The sequence below is a fragment of the Phyllostomus discolor genome, chromosome 3 (genome assembly GCF_004126475.2).
Source record: "Phyllostomus discolor isolate MPI-MPIP mPhyDis1 chromosome 3, mPhyDis1.pri.v3, whole genome shotgun sequence".
NCBI classification, from domain to species: domain Eukaryota; kingdom Metazoa; phylum Chordata; class Mammalia; order Chiroptera; family Phyllostomidae; genus Phyllostomus; species Phyllostomus discolor.
In genome coordinates, this window is record NC_040905.2 from 184,546,605 (window position 1) to 184,564,382 (window position 17,778).

Consider the following 17,778-nt stretch of genomic DNA (forward strand, 5'->3'; position numbering starts at 1 on the left):
CTGAGACACGGGCATTGGGAAGAAAGGAGCTGGGCCCCAGCTCCTCCACGGCAGCATCTCTCCTCCCTCAGGAATCACCTTCATCGCCATCCATTGCCAAAATGAATGGAGGCCGTGCAGCCAGCTTTATTAAATATGAATGAGTCACAGCCCATGGCCCCCACACGGTCACTCGCCTACTCCATCTCTGGCAATTACTGTGTCGCACACACTGTGCCAAGGGGCGCAGTGGTCCCTGCCTGCCCTTGCAGACTGACACTGCCCAGCAGGGGCAGGCCTCGGGTCTGCAGCTGCCCTGGCCCTGCTGGAAAGACACCACTGGGCTTCCGTGCAGCCAAAATGCTCAGCTCTGAAGGCCTAGGGATAGGGTACCTCCCACAGGAAGACTGTGGATTGCTGAGGTCCGAGCTCTGGCCAGAAAGGGCCTGCAGCTTTGGAGCCCAAAGAAAAGGTCTCCAGGCTCCTGAGCTCTGTCTGTATGTGAGAGGCACACGGGGTCACCCAGTTTTAAGATCTGGCCTAGGTCAGGGTTAAAAGCATGTGTGCGTGCCCACACTATTAACGGGCACAGATTTGATGTGTGTTAACTCAAACCTCACGAGGAGCCTCTTGATTGTTAAGCTTCACATTAGCAGGGTCCTTGTCAGCCCCGCTCACTGCTGTGTCCTCAGTGTTGGGGCCAGAGTAGATGCCCAAGCACTATTTGTTGAATGAATGAATGAGGTGGATGTTACTGACCATTTTAGAGCTAATGAAGTTAAGGTTACAGAACTCAACCAAGGTTCCCCAGCCAGCGAGTATCATTGGAGCCAGGAGTCCAATCCAGGGTTGGGGCTCAACCATTGCTCCATGTGGCCAAGCCGGCTGGTAGCTTGCCTGGAGCTTCTCCAGGGTAAGACTCCAACTCTCTCCTGAGCCTGCGCAGGCCGAGTCTACCATTCCAGTTGCTCAGATTTGTTTTGACCCCAATTTCATCAGAAGAGCCAATGAAATCCCCCACGACTCCTCGTGGCCTTGTCAGAGTTGCTGGAGACCATCCATGAGGTGGTAACAAAGCAAACAAGCTCAAACTTTTATTCTGAACTTAAAAAATTACTTTTATTTTAGGAACCAATAAAATTATGGCAAATATTTACAAATAATTATCTCACATTAAGGTCACATAAAATCAATTTTTCACAAAGAACAGTCACTCATGAACAGACATACAGATACTGAAACTACCCAATCTTATTGCAAGTTTTTCCAACTAATCTAAAATAAAAGTCTTGCAGCGGACCATTTAACTTAGAATAAAACCACAAATTCCAGGTTTGACCAGAAAAGAAAAAGTTAAAAAAAAATGAAACCCAAACCCTACCCATGTTCTCCCAAACCCCACCCCCAGCCCCTGCCCTCCTCCCAACAAAAGAAAAGTATGTCCAACATCTTTGGCAAATCGGCACGGCTGTCATTACATTCAGATATTGTTACACACGAAAGCAACACACGCCACTAAGAAAAAAACATCCATATTTCAGTTGTTTTCTACTAGAAAAAAAATACAAAACATACACATTGTGAAGAAGCATTTTGTTTTCAATCTGTTGGAGACAGGTCATCTCCCACTTTCAAAGGCAATTTAATTGTGGTTTTTTTGTTGTTGTTCTTGTTTTTTTGTACTTTTTAAATTTTTTTTTACAAGTAAGCTTCTATGCAGGCATCACAAACTTTGGCGGATACAGTAGATACATATTTCTTTGATGTCTTCCTGGCAAAGAGTTCCATGGCAATGTAATCTGCATTTCTATAAATACTCAATGTCCAAAGGCCACTAGAGGGTGAAACACCAGGGCAGCATCTTCCAGTAAGAGTCAGGGCGGAACCCTGATCGGATTTCCACCCTCCGCCCGAACTTGGAGGCCCAGCAGCTGGAGCCAAGAAGCGGGGCCCTCAGTATCCACTACCCCACGCTGTGCTGGCGGCTCGGGACCAGGGGTCGGGCCTGCCTCTTCCTGAGCCCTGGGATGGGCTGCTGCCAGGTCTGCTCACTTTCTCTAACCAAAGGCAGAGGGCGGCAGGCAAGAACTGACAGGAGGAAACTCAGCGCTTTAATTCCAAGTACGTCTGACATGGGGCGGGGGGGGGGGGGGGGGGCACGTGCGCATGCGCACACGCTCCTGTGCGCGGATGGAGGGGAAGGCCAGAGCGGGAGGCTTGGAGCTTTGCAGGGAGTTTCAAATACACTCGGGACTTATTTATTTTAGTTTTAGTTTTATGGCAATTAATTGGCTATTGATTGGTTGGACTGTTCAACTCTCCATTTCCTCGAGTACAATAAAATAGTTTCATTAAAATGTATTCAGGCTTGAAAATAAGGGAGCCATTAAATGGTTTCCTTTCTGTTCCACTCCGAGGGAAATGCGCCGTGTGTAAATCAAAAATCCATCATCCCAAATCACTTGTTCTTAATGGTGCTTTTGGAGACAATGAGGGACGTGGTGACAAGCGTCGTGATTTAGGAAATAAGGGCGGCCCAGCATCCCCAGTCTCAGGATAGAGTGATTGGGTTTGAGGAGACTGCAACTCAGGCCCCTGCAGCCAGGCTGCAGGGTCAGGGAGGGGCGCTCGACTCCCCCGCTGTTCCCCATGCTTCCCTGCTTGGGCCTTGGCCAGAGCTGCCCCACACAACGACGGGCAGAGTCCTGCCCATAGGCTAAGCACACTACCCGAGACCTGCGCCATCGCAGAATGCACGGAGATTCCCTCGGTAACAGACACATAGCTGCATTTTCTCCCTGACCCTCTCAGGAGTCTAAGATGTGAGAAGGAGAACACCCAGGCTCACTGGATGGCGGTGATTCTAACCCCCAACTTGAGATGGCCCCCTTGGGAGCACGTGGCCTGCAACTCTAGAACCCCGCGGTCCCCTTTGATTCTCAGGGGCGAGGAACAGGACCCCAGTGCTGAGAAGTTACAGCAGATGAAAGGAAGGCTGGTGCCTGCCTGCTCCCCACAAGCAGCCATGTCAGAGAAGCATCACCCCTCGTCAGGGCAGCAGGCAAGGGACTTGCTTCCAGTCCTCTGCCGTGCCCTGGGGACCTGGCCGACACTCTGGAGGCAGGAGCTGACAGTAGGGAAGTGTGGATCAACACTGAGTCTCCACCATGGATATGTAAGAGGGAATCCTGAGGTATGGGGACAGAAGGGGACAAGGGGCTGAAAGGGCTGCAGGGAGGTGGGGCAGACCGCTGGCTAGGAGTCATGGCCTGACTGTCCAACTTTCCAATAAAGCATTTTGTTGCCTTTGAGGAAAAGCATGTGCCTTGGACCTCTCCCAGGACGAAAGAACTAAAGGAATAAATTCCCCAGGAGCACTGGTGCGCATGCCTGGGAACCATCCTCGGCAGGTTCCCAGATGGGCGGCAAGTCCGAGACTGCCGAGTCGGCCGCTTAGTAGGGCCACCGGGGAGCTGGCCCAGCTCAGGGTGCGGTGGGATCCGCCCGCTCCAGCCTGGGCCTGGCCTACAGGGGCCTGGGTTTTCCTCTACCCTCGGGGCAGCTGTGCCTCATACACACCTTGTTTCCAGGTATTTGTCAGGAGTGCTTGGTTTGTTCAAGATTTGCTCCTCATGGCTAGGAGCTAAAGTCTAGCTGAAATGTCATGCAGAAGGGGGTGGCTGGTGCCAGGGGCTGCCAAAGGCAGGGCAGTTGCTCTGGGTTGTGACTTCTCATAAAAGGATTTCACCCCTCGGTGCCCTGTGGTCACATCTGGGGCTCCTCCCCACGCACGGGAAAGGCCCCAGCAGCACTGATCTGCCCTCAAAGCCAACAGTCCCCTCACCCCTCCACCTCTGACGTTTGACCTCACCGACCCTCAAGCCCAAACTGTGTACAAGAGCCCAGGATGGGGAGGGAGGAAGACAGGGACCAGGGGCTGGACAACGGCCTGAGCTCCCGTTGCCCCCACATTTGTGAAGAAAGGCGAGGAAAAGAAGCAAGGGGGCGTTGGACAAAGGCTGAGGTCACAAGCTGGTGACCAGTGGCCCACAGGCACATGAGTTTTGGTGGACAGAGCATGGCAAAAGCTTTTACACTTGAATGCCATTGGAAGGGGCACACAGCCTTTGGGTCTTGGGTCCCGCCGCCCATGCTGACTCGTGTCCCGCTCAAGTTACAAGCTGACTCCACCTGCCTGGCCCGGGAAGCAGTGAGGTCAGGGCCTTTGGGATGGTGATCTGTGTCTCCCAGGCCTGTGGGCACCCCGATGGCCCCGATGACTCTGCCTGGGGACTCCTGTGTATCGTCACTGCCAGGCCTGGAGTCTGACCCGCAGCAAAAAGGATAAAGAAAAGCATGAGCAGGCATCTCGTGACCCTGGAGGCCTCGACCCTGGGAGTCAAGAGCTGGGCCCATGTCCAGGCCCTGGCAGGCCTGTGGGGTCGCCTTGGACAAGCTCCGGTCAGTCCCCTGTGAGCCCCAGAGCCAGCAGGCAGGGGGTCTGGGTGAGTCAGGAGGGCTGCTGTGAGTCTGGGCAAAGGCTTTTTGGGTTGACTTTGGTATTCATGAGAATCAGGCTGGACCAGCAACACCTCCAACCCCAGGCTCCTCCGTCGGGCCAGCCTCTGGCTCCCTGTTCTTTCCTTGCTCACTGCGGGTCTGGGCGGTTCCTCGGGGGTGGCAGGGAGTGTCTTTAAGCTGCATTCTCCCAGAACAGAAGCACAATTTCGTTGAGAGAATTGGGCCCAGAGATCTAAAAATTCACTTCACCTCCACTTTGCCCTGTGAGCCCTAAATCTCCCATGTCCCGTCTGTACACGAGCATCATGACGGCCCCGGGGGGTGGTCAGAGACCTCAAAGCACCATGTGAACGTCGGTTGCGAGGGGCTAACCCGAACTAAGGCGCCTTGGGAAAGGGCCGCCGGGTTTGATATGTCATCAGAATGCTCCGAGTTGGAGCTGGACTACGGTACCAGAAAGTTTCATAAAATCCACAATGTCCTTTCCAAAAAGTCAGAGCTAGAACGTGGGGCTAAAGGCCCCTGGAGAAACGTCCCAGGCCTCCTGCCACGATGCTGGTGCAAGCCCTGGCCTTGTGTTTTCCATCTAGAATCCTCTGGCATCAGCGACTGTGTCCTTCGGAACCCTTCTCTCCGAGCTCCCAGGCAGCCCCACTGGGCAGCGTGGGGACTCCGTGGGTGAGAGCGGTTGTGAGTGTGAGAACATGCATGTGCACCATGTGCTCTTGTGCTTCTGCCCGGCAGCCAAGAAACCAGTGGCTGTCTAATGAATACAAACACAGTCTGAGGACCCGCAGAGCCTCAGGGGGGAGAGGAAAGGTGTAGAGGGAGCTCCCCTCAGCGCCGAGGAGGAACGGGATGGGTAGAAGGGCGCTGGTGGGGCCAGGTGGGTTTTGCTGAGGAAGGACGGTTGAGCCTTAGGCAGCCAGTTCAGGGAAGGCTGACCTCCAATGCACAGCCTGAGACCACAGGAGGGATTAGGACCCAAGGACACAAGAGGTCGAGAGGTCTGTGCAGCAGACCCCACCCCACCACGTCCTTCAGAAGGGAGGCGGGCGGCGGTGGGGGGGCAGCTGCCCTACTGCCTGCTATCTTGCCTGGCAGGTGGAGGCTAGAACGGTTCCATCCGGCAGTTTCTGGGGTGGTGGTGTGCCTGCAGTGAGCTTATGGGGTCCACCTCCACCCTGGGAGACCGGGCTCCCTCAGCAGCTCTAACTGCCCTAGGCCGTCCCGTCTGTGGCAGTAGGCTGAGAACTATCTCCTACTGCCCTCACCGTCAACTTCCCTCCCCAGGGATGGGAGGATCGCCACAAGCCAGGTGTCAGGGGCCAAGTCCCAGCCCCACCTCTGCCATTCACTGCCTGGGGACTCCACTTTGCTGAGCCTCAGTTTCCTCTCTGTCCCACCACCTTACAGGGGTGCTGGGGAGGGAACACTTGGTGGTGGCCAGAGGAGGCCTGCTCTGTCTCCCGGGGTGGTCCTCCAGCCGAGCCTCAGTGTCCCTTGAGGGGAGCTGGACTAGGTCTTCCTCAAGACTGATTTCCACCTCTCTGGGTGTTCTTGTTTCCCACTTGGTCTGAATATTAGCGGGACTCAGGTGCCCACCTGCATACGCCTGCTCAGCGTGGAGGGCCTGCCCCAGCTCCCTGTGAGAGAGGGAGGAAGGAGAGAGTTGTCGGAGGGCCCTGCCCTGAGCCTCGGAGACGGGAAGAGTCTTGTCTGAGGTCCCATGGCAAGGCAGAGGTGCAGCCAGGATGGGACCCTGCGGGGCCAATAACTTCACGTGCGGACTCTCTCTGCTCCAGCTCTCTGCCAGCCTGGTGACATGCAGACATGGGGGACATTGTCCCATGAAACGCAAAGCCCACTGGCATTGCTACAACTCATCCCAGAGTTAGACAGAGCCTCCACCTGGCTGTTCTGCGTTGTCAAGAGAGACTATGCAAGGGATTGAGGCCCTAGGCAAAGAGCTGGTGGTTCCTGGCCCCCTTATCTCAAAACCACTCCCGGTTCACCTGCCAGTTCCTCCCTGCCCACCCTGTCCCTCTCCCAGGAGGTCTTCCTCGGTACCCTCCCCGGCTGGCTGTTTTCCACCCACTCCCGCCCACTCTGAGTTCTACAACTCCACCTCCAAGCTCCAGTGGCCCTTGGCCATGGCCCTGACCATTATGGTCCCTTGTAGCAACAGGTAGATACCCAGCATTTGAAGGTCGGTATCTGCCCCCACCCCGGCTCCTCCAGTCCCAGCGGCGGGCGCTCGAGGCTCCTCGAGGGCGGGGAAGGGCTGCTCCAGACGTTGAGGCGGACGGCCGCAGGTGTGTGCGTCTCCGGTGCAGGCAGAGCCCTCTTTGCTCATCGTTGTCTACGTGGCAGAACAGGCTTCCCAGAACCACTTGCTGGGTCCTCCAGGGCAGAGGCAGTGCCCACGGCGGGTGTCCAAAGGGACCAGAGCCTGGGGATGCCTCGGAAAACACATGCCAGCTCAGGCCGGGGCTTCCAAGGACTGGGGGGTCAGGAGGGCCGCAGGCCCCACCTTGGACCATGATCTCCTGGGTCCCATCCAGTCCTGGCGTTCCAAGTCCACAACGCAGCCAGTACCTGGGGCATCTTACTTCAGAACAGCAGTTGAGGGATCTCCCAGACGGTTCTTTGAGCTGTTTGACATATGGAAATGGGCTGTTCGCACTGCATGGGTCCAGGGAAATGGAGCAGGAAGCCAGGGTACCTCCCTAAAGTGTATTTCTCCTGGGGAGGAGTCTCAGCTGGGGGGACGGGAGGGGGCTTGGAGCATACCAGTCCGGTGAGAGTCCCAGTCCAAACGTCAAAGAAGTAGCGAAGAGCAGGAGGCTGAGGCCCTGAGGTGGACATCCTCAGTCCCATGGACGGCTCCGTGCCCACCTGCGGGGGCACCCAGGGCAGAGGGGGTGCTCTGCGCACAGGTCCAAGACCTCCTGTGGCGCACCGGGAGTGCCGGATGCATAGCCGTGAGCAGTCTGCTCGGCTGGACCCTCGGGCCCAGATAGAAAGCAAGAAGGTATTTACACAGGTGCTGTTGAAATGACAAAAGCAAGGTCTCCGTCCCAGGCCTGGGGCGGGAAGACGGGCGGATGGTCAGACAGCCGGGGCACTGGCAGGCTGGCTGGGCTGCGGTAATGTGCAGAACAGTCTGTTGGTTCGTGGAAGCCTCATCGCTGTTGGGAGAAGCTCAGCAACTGACTCTTAGAAATGGACAGGTGTCTAGAAGTCCAGCACCCATACTGTAGAACCCCAAGTCCCTGGCAGGGAAAGGGAGGCAGAATTTCAGGAGAGTGGGAGCTCGCTGGGGGATGGTCTCGTTGGGCCCCTCTGGCTGTCTTTGGAGGGGGCTGGCAGGCTGTCGCCCTCGGTGATATGTGTCATAAGTGCTTGGCGTCTGCCTGGCTCCGAGGGTCAGTGACGGTCGTAGGCAGTGGCGGCTGCCGGTGGGGCAGCTCCTCGGGCAGCAGCGCTGTAATAGTACGGGGAGCCTGGAAGGGAGAGAAGAGGGCGCGGAGGTTGGAGGGTGGCCTTGTGCCTGCAGCCCCGTACCTGAGGCTGGTGTTCAGAGGGAGGAAGGGGCCCGGAGCTCTGAGGAGAGAACTCTGGGGAACACGAGATGATCCTGTCAGGCTCAGGCTTCCTGCAGGAAGCAGGTGTGGCTGGGCTTGGAGGACAAGAAGATTTGGACGTGGGGAGATGGCCTGCCTCCTGTGACCTCCAGACAGGGCCAGGGGGAGGGCCCTGTACCCTCCCGCTGTCTCTGGGCGGTGTTATTGGACTGCAGGCTTCAGATGAGCCTCCCGGAGCCGTGTTCTGCTCGCACCTTCCCCAGGGAAGAAAGAGCACAGGAGGCTGTGGGGGACCGGCAGGCTCTTAGAACCACTGAGATTGGAGACCTTAGGTCGTCTCTTCCTTCTCCAGGTGGGGAAACTGTGGCTCCACAAACCAAAGCCACACACCCAGAGCCACAGCACCTCTCAGTGCCGGAGCCGGGCCTGGAGTTCCGGTTGCCGTCCCCGGCTCAATTCACAGCCTGTGCCCCCTGTGCTGGACCGTGTTTAGCCAAGTGGACAGCAGCTGGGGCCCTGGGAGCCCCCCTAGACCACACGTCTGCTGGGGTGGGAATAGCAAGCTTCTTAATTTCCCAGGGGAGGTGACATATATTGATTCTGAAATCTCGCCCAAATCCAAACCAATCCTGGCAGTTCTCCCAGATATCATAACCGGGCACTGGCGCCTGGAGGTAGCCAGCCGGGCTCTGTCACTCTTGGCCAAGTGCCCCTGCACAAGGGGCTCCACTCCCCTGAGCCTCAGTTGTCTGGTCTGTAAAAGGACGCCACAGCAGTGCTGTAAGAGGCACCGTGAGGTGAGGACATGAAGGTGCTTTTGCAAGTACTTTGTATCCACGAACTCTTTTAATTTCCATAATTCTGTTAGGTAGAAATAGTACTGTCCCCATTTAGCAGTGGAGAAAACTGAGGCACAGGGAGTAAGTCCATGCCCAAGGTTCATATAACTAGTGGCACTCTAGCACTGGCCACCACCCTCCAAATCCAGCCCAGATGAGCAGATACACTGCTCCCTCCCCCCAGCCCCCACAGAGGCTCCGCAGCAGTGCCTGGGGAGGAGGCGCAGGCAGTGCCTTGCTGCGCTCCTCCTGAAGGCGTAATCCCTTGCCTAGGTATTCCCAGAGATGAAGTCATTTGCTGCTTCCTCTGTCACCTCCCTGGCCACAGCCCTGACTCAGAGGCACATGTCCGCCTCCTTGGCTCTCTCTTCTCTCTTCTGTGCGAAGGGGACAGCGTTAGGACATGTGTGCCGTCCCTGCAAGCCCGGGCATGGCAGAGGGGCAGGGGCTGCCCACAGACAGGCCTTGGGGCCAGGAAATGGAAGTGAGCCTGCTCAGAGGACCCTGCCTCTCCCGCTGAGTCCCCCGCCCCGCCACCCCGCCGCCTCTGCCTCTGCCTCTGCTCTGACTCACTCCGCTCTCAGCGCCTAATCTCCTGGCCAGGCTGCCTGGGGCCCAGCACAAGGTTCCACAGCAAAATCAAAAACGCTTGCATTTACCGTGAGAAATGAAAACATCACTTCACAAAGCACTCTGTCTTCCTGGTGCCCATTAGACCTTCATCTAGAATAAACTTGTCCTTTCTTCTGTCATTTTTCCTCTCTAATTCACATTATCATCAATTTACTTCTTGACACAGTCATTCCGGGCTCCCACTCACTCTGTAATCCCTTTACAGTGGCCACAGACACTCCCTTTCTAATCCTAATTGACCGCTGCTGCCCTTCTTCCCACCTCCTGCCCTGCCTCCCCTCCCCCCCCCCCCCCCGCCCCCACTGGCCTCGCCTGCCTGGGGGCCCCCAGATGCCGGGTCTCGCTGCCCTGGCTGGGCAGGCGGCTGCAGAGGAGCAGGCTCAGAGAGGAGGGAAGTTCTCCTGGCACGTGTGTGTGACTTCATTGGGTGGCATTGCCCACCCTTACTTCGGTGGCATGTCTGTGAGGGAGGCTTCAACCAGGACCCCCCAGGGGTGGGCGGTGTGTGCGAGGGCACGAGCCCCTGGGAGCGTGTATGCGGAGGGTCTCGCCGGTTTCCACGTCACCCATTGATCTAGCAGGAGCACTAGGGAGCCTCAGAGCGGTTCCTGCACCCTGGCGCCCTCCCCAGACAGCAGAAATCAGTCCACTTCCCCTGCTCCATGGGCCCCTTCCAGATAAAGCCCTAAAGACAGGCCATAAGGAAGGCAGGCTGGTAGATGAGAATGGCCTGAGACTTATTTGCGAGGCTGTGGGAGAGGGAGCCTGGCACCTCACTCATCTCCAGGAAAGTGGGCCTCCAGGGAGCATCGTGTTCAGCTGCTGCTTAAATAAAGCTGCCAGGGGTGATCATCCTCATTTCACACCTGAGGCCCAGCCTGGCTGATGACCCGGCCACGGTTCCCCAGGTCATCGACTCGGGCGGCACGGGGGCCGTTTCTCACATCTGCAGCTGCCCAGTGTCTTTTAAGCCTTTTCTGTTTTCCTGACGTAGGAGGCCCGCCCCTCGGAGCTCCAGGTCAGAACTCATTCTCCCAGCTTCCCTTGCTGCTAGGGCACAGATGTGTCACCTGGGCTCTGCCAGGTGGACCCTTTTACATCTGACCTCAGTTAGGAACAGAGCGACTTGAGGAGATGGGCTGAGACCCCATCTGCTGGGCGTGGCTGGCCATCCCTTCGGGCTCCTAGCTGCCCACACAATCAGTTCAAGCTTCTCAGTCTCAGGGGGCCCCATCCATGGCCCCACGGACCACCCACCACCTACTCCAGCCCTTTGCCACTCCTCTGCCTCTTGGACTCCCAGGCAAATGAGCCTGTGGGCACCTCATGAGAACTAGAAAAAGGTGCCCCCTCTGGGCAGCTGTGGCCTTGTGCCAGGATTCAGGGCTTTGTGTCATGCACAGGCTTGATTTCAGCCCCACTGGTCCCCTTGGGCAGGACATAGCCATATATAAAGGTCCTAGGTCAACATGACCTTCTTGGGGTCATACCCCTATCACCAGAAGCCTCTCCCACAGTCTGGCCCAGGCCTCCTTTGCGCCACCTCCCCTGTGGGTCTCACAGCAGCTCTGGGACAGAACCCTGTCTGAGGCTGCTTTGCAGGGAGGAGCTCCCCAGATCAGGCCTCCAGACTGACCCCCACCCTCACCCCTGCTGCAAGACTGGCCCAGGGAGGTCACGGCCAGCCTTTACCTCGTGAGACTGATGGCTGGGCCACCTCAAAGCTCAGGGCCTCCTGGCAAAGGGTTTAAGGTAAAGCATTAAGTAAGTGGTTCAATACTTAGGAGTAATTTTTACCAAAACCAAAAAGGAAGTCTGAGAGGTCAGCCCACAGATTCAGCCTCTCTGGGAGGCCACCAGTAACTAGTAAGAGCCTAGTTGTCTATAAAACTGGAAGTCTCCAGGCACAGGGGCCTGCAGCACTGATGGGCATTGTTCCTTGTTTCACCTGCAATGGTGCAAAATACACCAAAATGCTTTGGGCAGCCCAAGGCCCAAGTGTATGGCAAGTGAGAGCCAGCAAATGGTGTGCATGTCATGTGTCTGTCCTAAGCAGCCCTGTTAAGCTGGACAGACAAACCTGGATGGTCTCAGAGGCAAGTCTTCATCTGGCCTTTGAGGAAAATCCCCAGCTGACTGCTGAGGGAGGGGTCAGTGCTCTGCCTGCAGGCTGATTGGCTGGCTCTTCCCCTGGGAGTTGAGTGACATTTGTGATGCCTGGGCTCCTGCTTCAGGCTCCAGAACCTTCAGCTCCAGCTGGCACACTGGTTTTATATAAGTTCATTTCAACAAAACAAAAGGCCTTTTGAGGATTGAGCAGCCCTGCTGGGTCTCTGGGCTGGCCCAGGTATCTAGATGAGGTTCACGGGTCAGGCTGGCCTCAGTCAGAGGCCTGGGCAGAGGTTAGGCACTAGCTGACCTTAGACTGGCATGCCTTGGCAGGTCTTTAGCCACAAAGTAACCCATTTCCAATGGAGCAGGCTATGGTGATGACCACAGCAGACATCACCAATCAATCCCTGGTCCTCATCAACTCCTCATCAGAACAGGTAGCCACTATCAATAGATCTGAATTGGCCTCTTTGTCGTCTCTTATTTAAAAACTTCTCATCTGAATAGTCCATGATTCTTAGGAAGTATAAGTTACTTAGGGGTAGGCACTTCCCCTGCCTTCGTCTTTCTGCCTCAATGCCCCTTTTGTCTTTGTTCCCATTTTGTGCCCTTTTCCCGTATCCACCAAAACATCACTGAGGGGGGGTGGGGGCGTGACTGGGAATCATGGCCCCAGTAGGCCTAGAGTGGTGTTCACTGTCCTGAGGCCCCAGCACAACCCCCAGATTGCAAGTTTCTGGGAAAGCTACCCACCCCACCTCAGTGATCGGGTGTTGGGATGTTGGGGGACCTTGGCCCTCCTAGGGGACTCAATGGGGCGGCTGATGGCCCAGGGCCCCCCGCAGGGCCTCCGCCAGTACTCACCGAGCAGCCCCGGGTTGGGGAACCTCCAGGAGTCGTTGTAGGAGGGATACTGAGGGTGGCTGTAGGGGCTCCCGGAAAACTCACTCCCTGCAGGTGGTGGGTGGGAGAGAAACAGGAACCAAACATCAAAGCAAGTTCGGAAAATGTCAGTCCCATTCATCTCTTACACAAATTACAGGTACTTTCGTAACCAATAAAGGCAGGTCCAGTACACACCCTTAGGAAGTGGACAGCTGTCACTGGCATTGTCTAGATTGCCCCTGTGACTCTTTCCTGTTAGTGGAAGTGAACACCAGCCTCTCCTGTGTACCACGAAACCACCATGTGCCGGGTGTTCCCTGGGGCTATGGGCCCATTTTGCAGGCGAGGAGACAGGTGCAGAGGTCCTCCTACAAACGGCCTCATACGCCCACCCAAGTCCACAGCCCCAGACTGCCTGGTTCTCAGCCCTCCCTGGGGCCACTCCAGGACCCCACATCCCACATGTTGCCTGAGTGGCTCTGGACTGAGAGCCACAGGTAACCACAACTCTAGTCTGGCCTTCTGTGCTGAGAATCCGGAGGTGGCTGCTCCCAAGGCCTCAGCCAACGGGGAAGATGAGATGTAAAGTCAGGCCCTCTGCCAGGAGCGGGCAGATGACACTTTGCCAAGATGAAGAGATGAACCGAAAGTCCAGTGGAGCACATCAGAGGGAGTGAGGGGGCTGGACCCTGGGGCAGGGCCATCCGTTAGCAGCTCTGGGCATGCTCGGACGGGAACTGCAGCTGTGCCAGGGTGGGGACAGTGTGGGGTATGGGGGGGGGGGCTTGGCAGGACTTGAGGATGGCTCCCTCTTGGCCCAGCTGCTCACGGTGCAGTGACGCTATGCCTGGCCCTTCCCCGCACTCTCGCTTCCAGCCCCTGGAGAGCCTCTTTACTGCCAGCCAGTCACAGGAGGGGAGTTCAGGATTCCTTCCCTTACAGCCTCGCTGCCTGTCTCCTCCCTGTGGCTGGGGGCCTCCAGAGGGCAGGGTTTGGGCCTGACTCAGTGCAGAGTCCCCCAGTGCCTGGCCCAGGTTGTGTCAGAAGCTGGCTGCAGAGTGGCTTTTGAAGCCACTGGTTGCAAAGCATGTGGGCCCCTCCCTGGCGGTGGTGACAGGAGTAACACTGCCCGTGGGACCACCCTCAGTCTAAACAAGCTTCCACAGATTCTTCTTAAAGATGCCAAATGCCCAAAGGGCAGGAGCCCCCAGGAGGGACCAGCCAGATGTCAGAACGGGAGCAGCGCTGTTCCCCTGCCAGCCTAGACCCAAACGGAGGGCCTGCAGGACCTAGCCAGGTGTGGCCGGAACAATAAAGCAGGCCTGAGGGGCCAGCTGCTCCTACCCCCTGGGCCCAGCCGGCCTCCTCTCCACCTTCCCACCGGCACAGGCAGAGCGTGCGCGCGCACACACATCCACACGTGCACTCCTCCCCAGACCTCTCTGGGGGCCACTCCCAGCCTGACAGGCTGAGCCTTCCAATTCTCTGTTTTTTATGCCTCAGTGGTCAGGGTGTCAGGTTCCGGCATCGGAGGGAGAGCGTGGTGACAGTGCTGGGCTGCAGCAGCCCAGCCCCGGCGTATCCATCAGAGCCAGGCACCTTCTCCTCCTCCTCCTGCTGCTGCTGCTGCTCCTCCTGCTCCTCCTCAGGGGCAGAGTGGGGGATCAGAGAGACAGAGCAACCCGGAGAAGGGGGACAACCGCCCTCTCGTCCAGGCCCCAGACACCTGGGAAGCTGCCCCATCAGAGGCACTTCCTGACAGCGCTGCACCTGGGCCCCGGGCACGGGCTGCACTGGCTGAGGCCATCTCTCCATCTCCATCTGACAGGGTCTCGCCTGTCTGCTGGGCCAGGCTGCAAGGCCACCTCTGGTAGGAAGCCTCCCTGATCTCCAGCCCCTGAAAGGGCATCTTGGGTCCATTTAGCTGAAGTTAATTAGTTAATCGCGCCTGTGCTATCCATCCCGCATCCCCACCTTGCCCCCAAATTGGCAAAGAGCCCCAAACGGATACAGCTCCTGTGGAAGATGGACCCAAGTCAGTGCGGTGCACCATCCTCCACTCGCTTCACACCTGCCCGGCCTCTGTGGCACCATTTAGGAGGCTCTTCCTCGGAGAAGGCCCTGCCCGCCCCTCCACAGGCGCTCTCCGTCGCCCACAGCACTGGCTTCGCCCTGGCTGCTCAGGAGCCCCGTGAGCTGGAGTGTCTGCCCTGCAGGTCAGAGTCTGACTCCTCTCTGCGCCCGTGTGCTCCCTGCCCCCAGCCCGAGGCGGACAGCTGGTGCTTGCTAAAGCACCGGTGGCTTGCCTGCCTGCCTGCACCTCGCACACACCGCTTCTGCACAGATGCCCCCACGGGCCTTCCCCTCGCCTCGCTTTGCTCCGACACTGTCTTCCCCACCAGGCCTCCTCAGACCGTCGAGTTTAAAATGCGATCTCCTTCCCCCACCCCTCTTTCCTGACTTGTTTTTCTCCATAGAACTGGTCACAATGCAACATATCTTGTTGATTGTGCTTAAATAAATCTCAGTGCCTCCTAGATGCCAGGCCCTGGGCTAGATCGGCATTGGAATAGAGATGTTAACTCTACAGACAAAACTCCCTGCCTCCATGGAGCCGACATCCTCGAGGAGGAGGCAGAATTAACAAGATAAGCCCACGGACCACCCGGAGCCTCTGTCTCCCATTTGTAAAAGGGCAGATAAGACCAAACGTGTCCGGAGCCCTTCTTGTCTGTGGAGCCTGATTTTCACTTCCCAGGGGCCTCGCAGGGAAGGAGGTCCCCTCCGTGGGGCTCGGTGGGCCCCACCCGATACTGGCTCTCCTTGGGCCTAGGGGCTCCAATCTGCTGCTCCGTTTCCTTGGCCAAACTCACCACCATCGTGACACCCAAGGAGCATTCAAACCCCACGACAGCAGCTTAGGAAGGTGAGTCTTGTCCAGCCAAGAGAAGGTCCGGGGAAAGCCCTGGGAACACCTGCTGGAGTGGGGAGAGCGTAGGAGCCAAGGCTGACAGGGTGTGAGAAGCAGAGGGAGGGGAGGCACCCCAGGCACAGTGAAGGTCTGGGGGTGGACTGGTCAGCGCATGACCACTGTCTACGTGGACGCGTCTTGATGAGGCCCCCACAGAGGCCAGCCGCTGAGCAGAGCGGGGCAGCACAGGAGCACTCTGCTTTGCTCCATTAGGGCCAGGACCAGGGATGCCTTCAGACTAGGGAGTTCCCGAATCTGGAGGACAGGCTGGAGGGCGGCCTTACGGTCAGGTCAGGGGATCAGCAGGGGGCGGGGGGGGGTGCAGTCCAAGCGAGAGAGAACCGGAGCCTGGGAGATGGCACAGCTACGACGTTTGAAACCACAAAATGATGCTCCTCGAGTCCAGAAATGGCATTCTCGGGGCGGGAGAGGAAGGTCTCCTCTGGATCATTGCTGGGGCCCCGAGAGGCGCAGCCAGCTGATGCAAGACAAAGATCACACAGCACACACCTTCTCTGTGACCGCCCAGCACAAAGGACACCGTGGTCCCTTCACCTCTTCCCACCAAGCCACCTGTGTTGGGACTGTAGCCCCTCTCCCCCACCTCCCATACATTTAGTAAAGCCTGCTATGCACTCGAACTCCTTGTACAGCTGAGCTGGTGTTTTCTCCCCACGTGGAGCTTGAGGGGAGTGGCTAAGTGCCATGTTTGGGTGGTCAGTGGGGTGAGGTGAGGGAACATGGTCCGAGAGTAGGGCAGATCAGAAGGGCTGCTCAAGGATGTCCGGCAGCCCGAGACAGAGGTGAGTGAGCGAGAGTGAGCCTCCCCGGGCAAGTCCTAGAAACCTTGGCAGGCGGGGGGGGGGGGGGGGCAGGGGGGACATGGGACTCTCCCATGAGGCAGGGCATGAAGGTTTGCATCAAGCTTGTCTTGGTGTCAAGGTGCCAGAGGCCAGCCAGCGGTTGTTGGTGGGGCCAGAGGGGGCGACCGCATGCGTAAAAGCAGGGAGGTGGGACTAGACAGATGGTACACGATGGAACTCCGGACGCTCGGGACTGACGCCCCCTCTTCAGCTGCCATCTATCTACAGGACCGAGAAGAGCGGGCTGGTCGCCTTGCAGGCTCACGGCCCACAGGTGTGCTCCACCACCCTCTCCTCCTGCCCAGAGCTGCCCGCCCTGAAGGAGAAGGCAGAACATGGCTCCGGACTCAGAACACTAACAATGGCTGGCGTCTCCTGGCATCCTGACATCCATTAGCTTGGCTCAAACCCCCATTCTCCGCCTACTGGAAGAGTCCCACGTCCTCCCCAAGACTTCTACAGTGTTGCCAGGGGAGGCTCACTTTCACACCCACAGCCCGGGTGGTCTTAGGTCTCAGTTTCCTCATCTGTAAGATGGAGGGACGGAAAGTCCGTACTTCTTAAGCTGGCGGAGAAGATGAAATGAATTCATAGTTACAGAAGATCTTTGCACACCCCCGTGTGGCGAGGGTTTGGTGTCTTCTCTTCCTGGATGGTAGGCGAAGTAAGCTCAGCCATTCCCCGCAAGCCCTCTGACCCAGCCCCAGCTCCTCCCTGCCAGAGTCCTGCGGAGGGTGATGGGGAGACCGACTGAGGGGCAGAACAGGAAGATACCAGGACAGGAAGGGAGTGGAGGGTTTGACTGATGGAGAAACTGAGGCCCAGGAAAGAGAAGGGATGTGGCAGAGGCCAGGCACACGGAGTCCCACGAGGTCAGGAAAGCAGAAAAGAAGGGAACTGCCCGGGAACTGTCTCTGTTTGGTCTCTCGGAAGAAGAATAAAGAGGGTGAGACCAGAAGGAGACAAAGAGCACTCTCCAGGGGTGCGCACTCCATCTCACTGCACCCCCATGGGAGGCGAGAGAGCCGACACTGCCGGGGCTCAGGGCCCAGGGGACTCGGCTTCTCACTGGACACCTCGGGAATGGCAGCCACCCCCTCACCCCCACCCAACCCCCAGCAGTGCACTCCCTCCTGGAACCGATGGGCCCACCACCCTCCACACACACAGTTGTCTCACACGGAACCTCACCGATGTCTGCTATCACTCATAGTCCCAGATTATTAGAACGGGACAAATGTGAGAGAGAATTTCCCTCAACCTCCCCTGTCCCCAGGCCACACAGCCGGGCAGGGACAGAGCAGGGCCCCGGGCTTTCCCCATCCCGAGGAACGCTTCCTCGGGCTAAGCCGGCAGCCGGGGGGTGGGTGGGGGGCAGTCCTCCCCTC

At 57.6% G+C, this 17,778-nt stretch overlaps 1 protein-coding gene across 3 annotated transcripts in view; it reads right to left on the bottom strand.

Annotated features, from left to right (window-relative positions):
• Positions 1 to 1,644: 1,644 nt before the first annotated feature.
• Positions 1,645 to 17,778, bottom strand: part of PAX5 (paired box 5) — a 171,157-nt gene continuing 155,023 nt past the window's right edge. For all 3 annotated transcript variants that reach the window (XM_028516211.2, XM_036021928.1, XM_036021927.1), the window contains exons 9-10: positions 12,536 to 12,622; positions 1,645 to 8,006 (exon numbers count right to left, since the gene is read on the bottom strand). In XM_028516211.2, the coding sequence (XP_028372012.1) occupies positions 7,930 to 8,006; positions 12,536 to 12,622 (164 nt within the window). In that variant the 3' untranslated portion in view covers positions 1,645 to 7,929. The remainder of the gene's footprint in view (positions 8,007 to 12,535; positions 12,623 to 17,778) is intronic.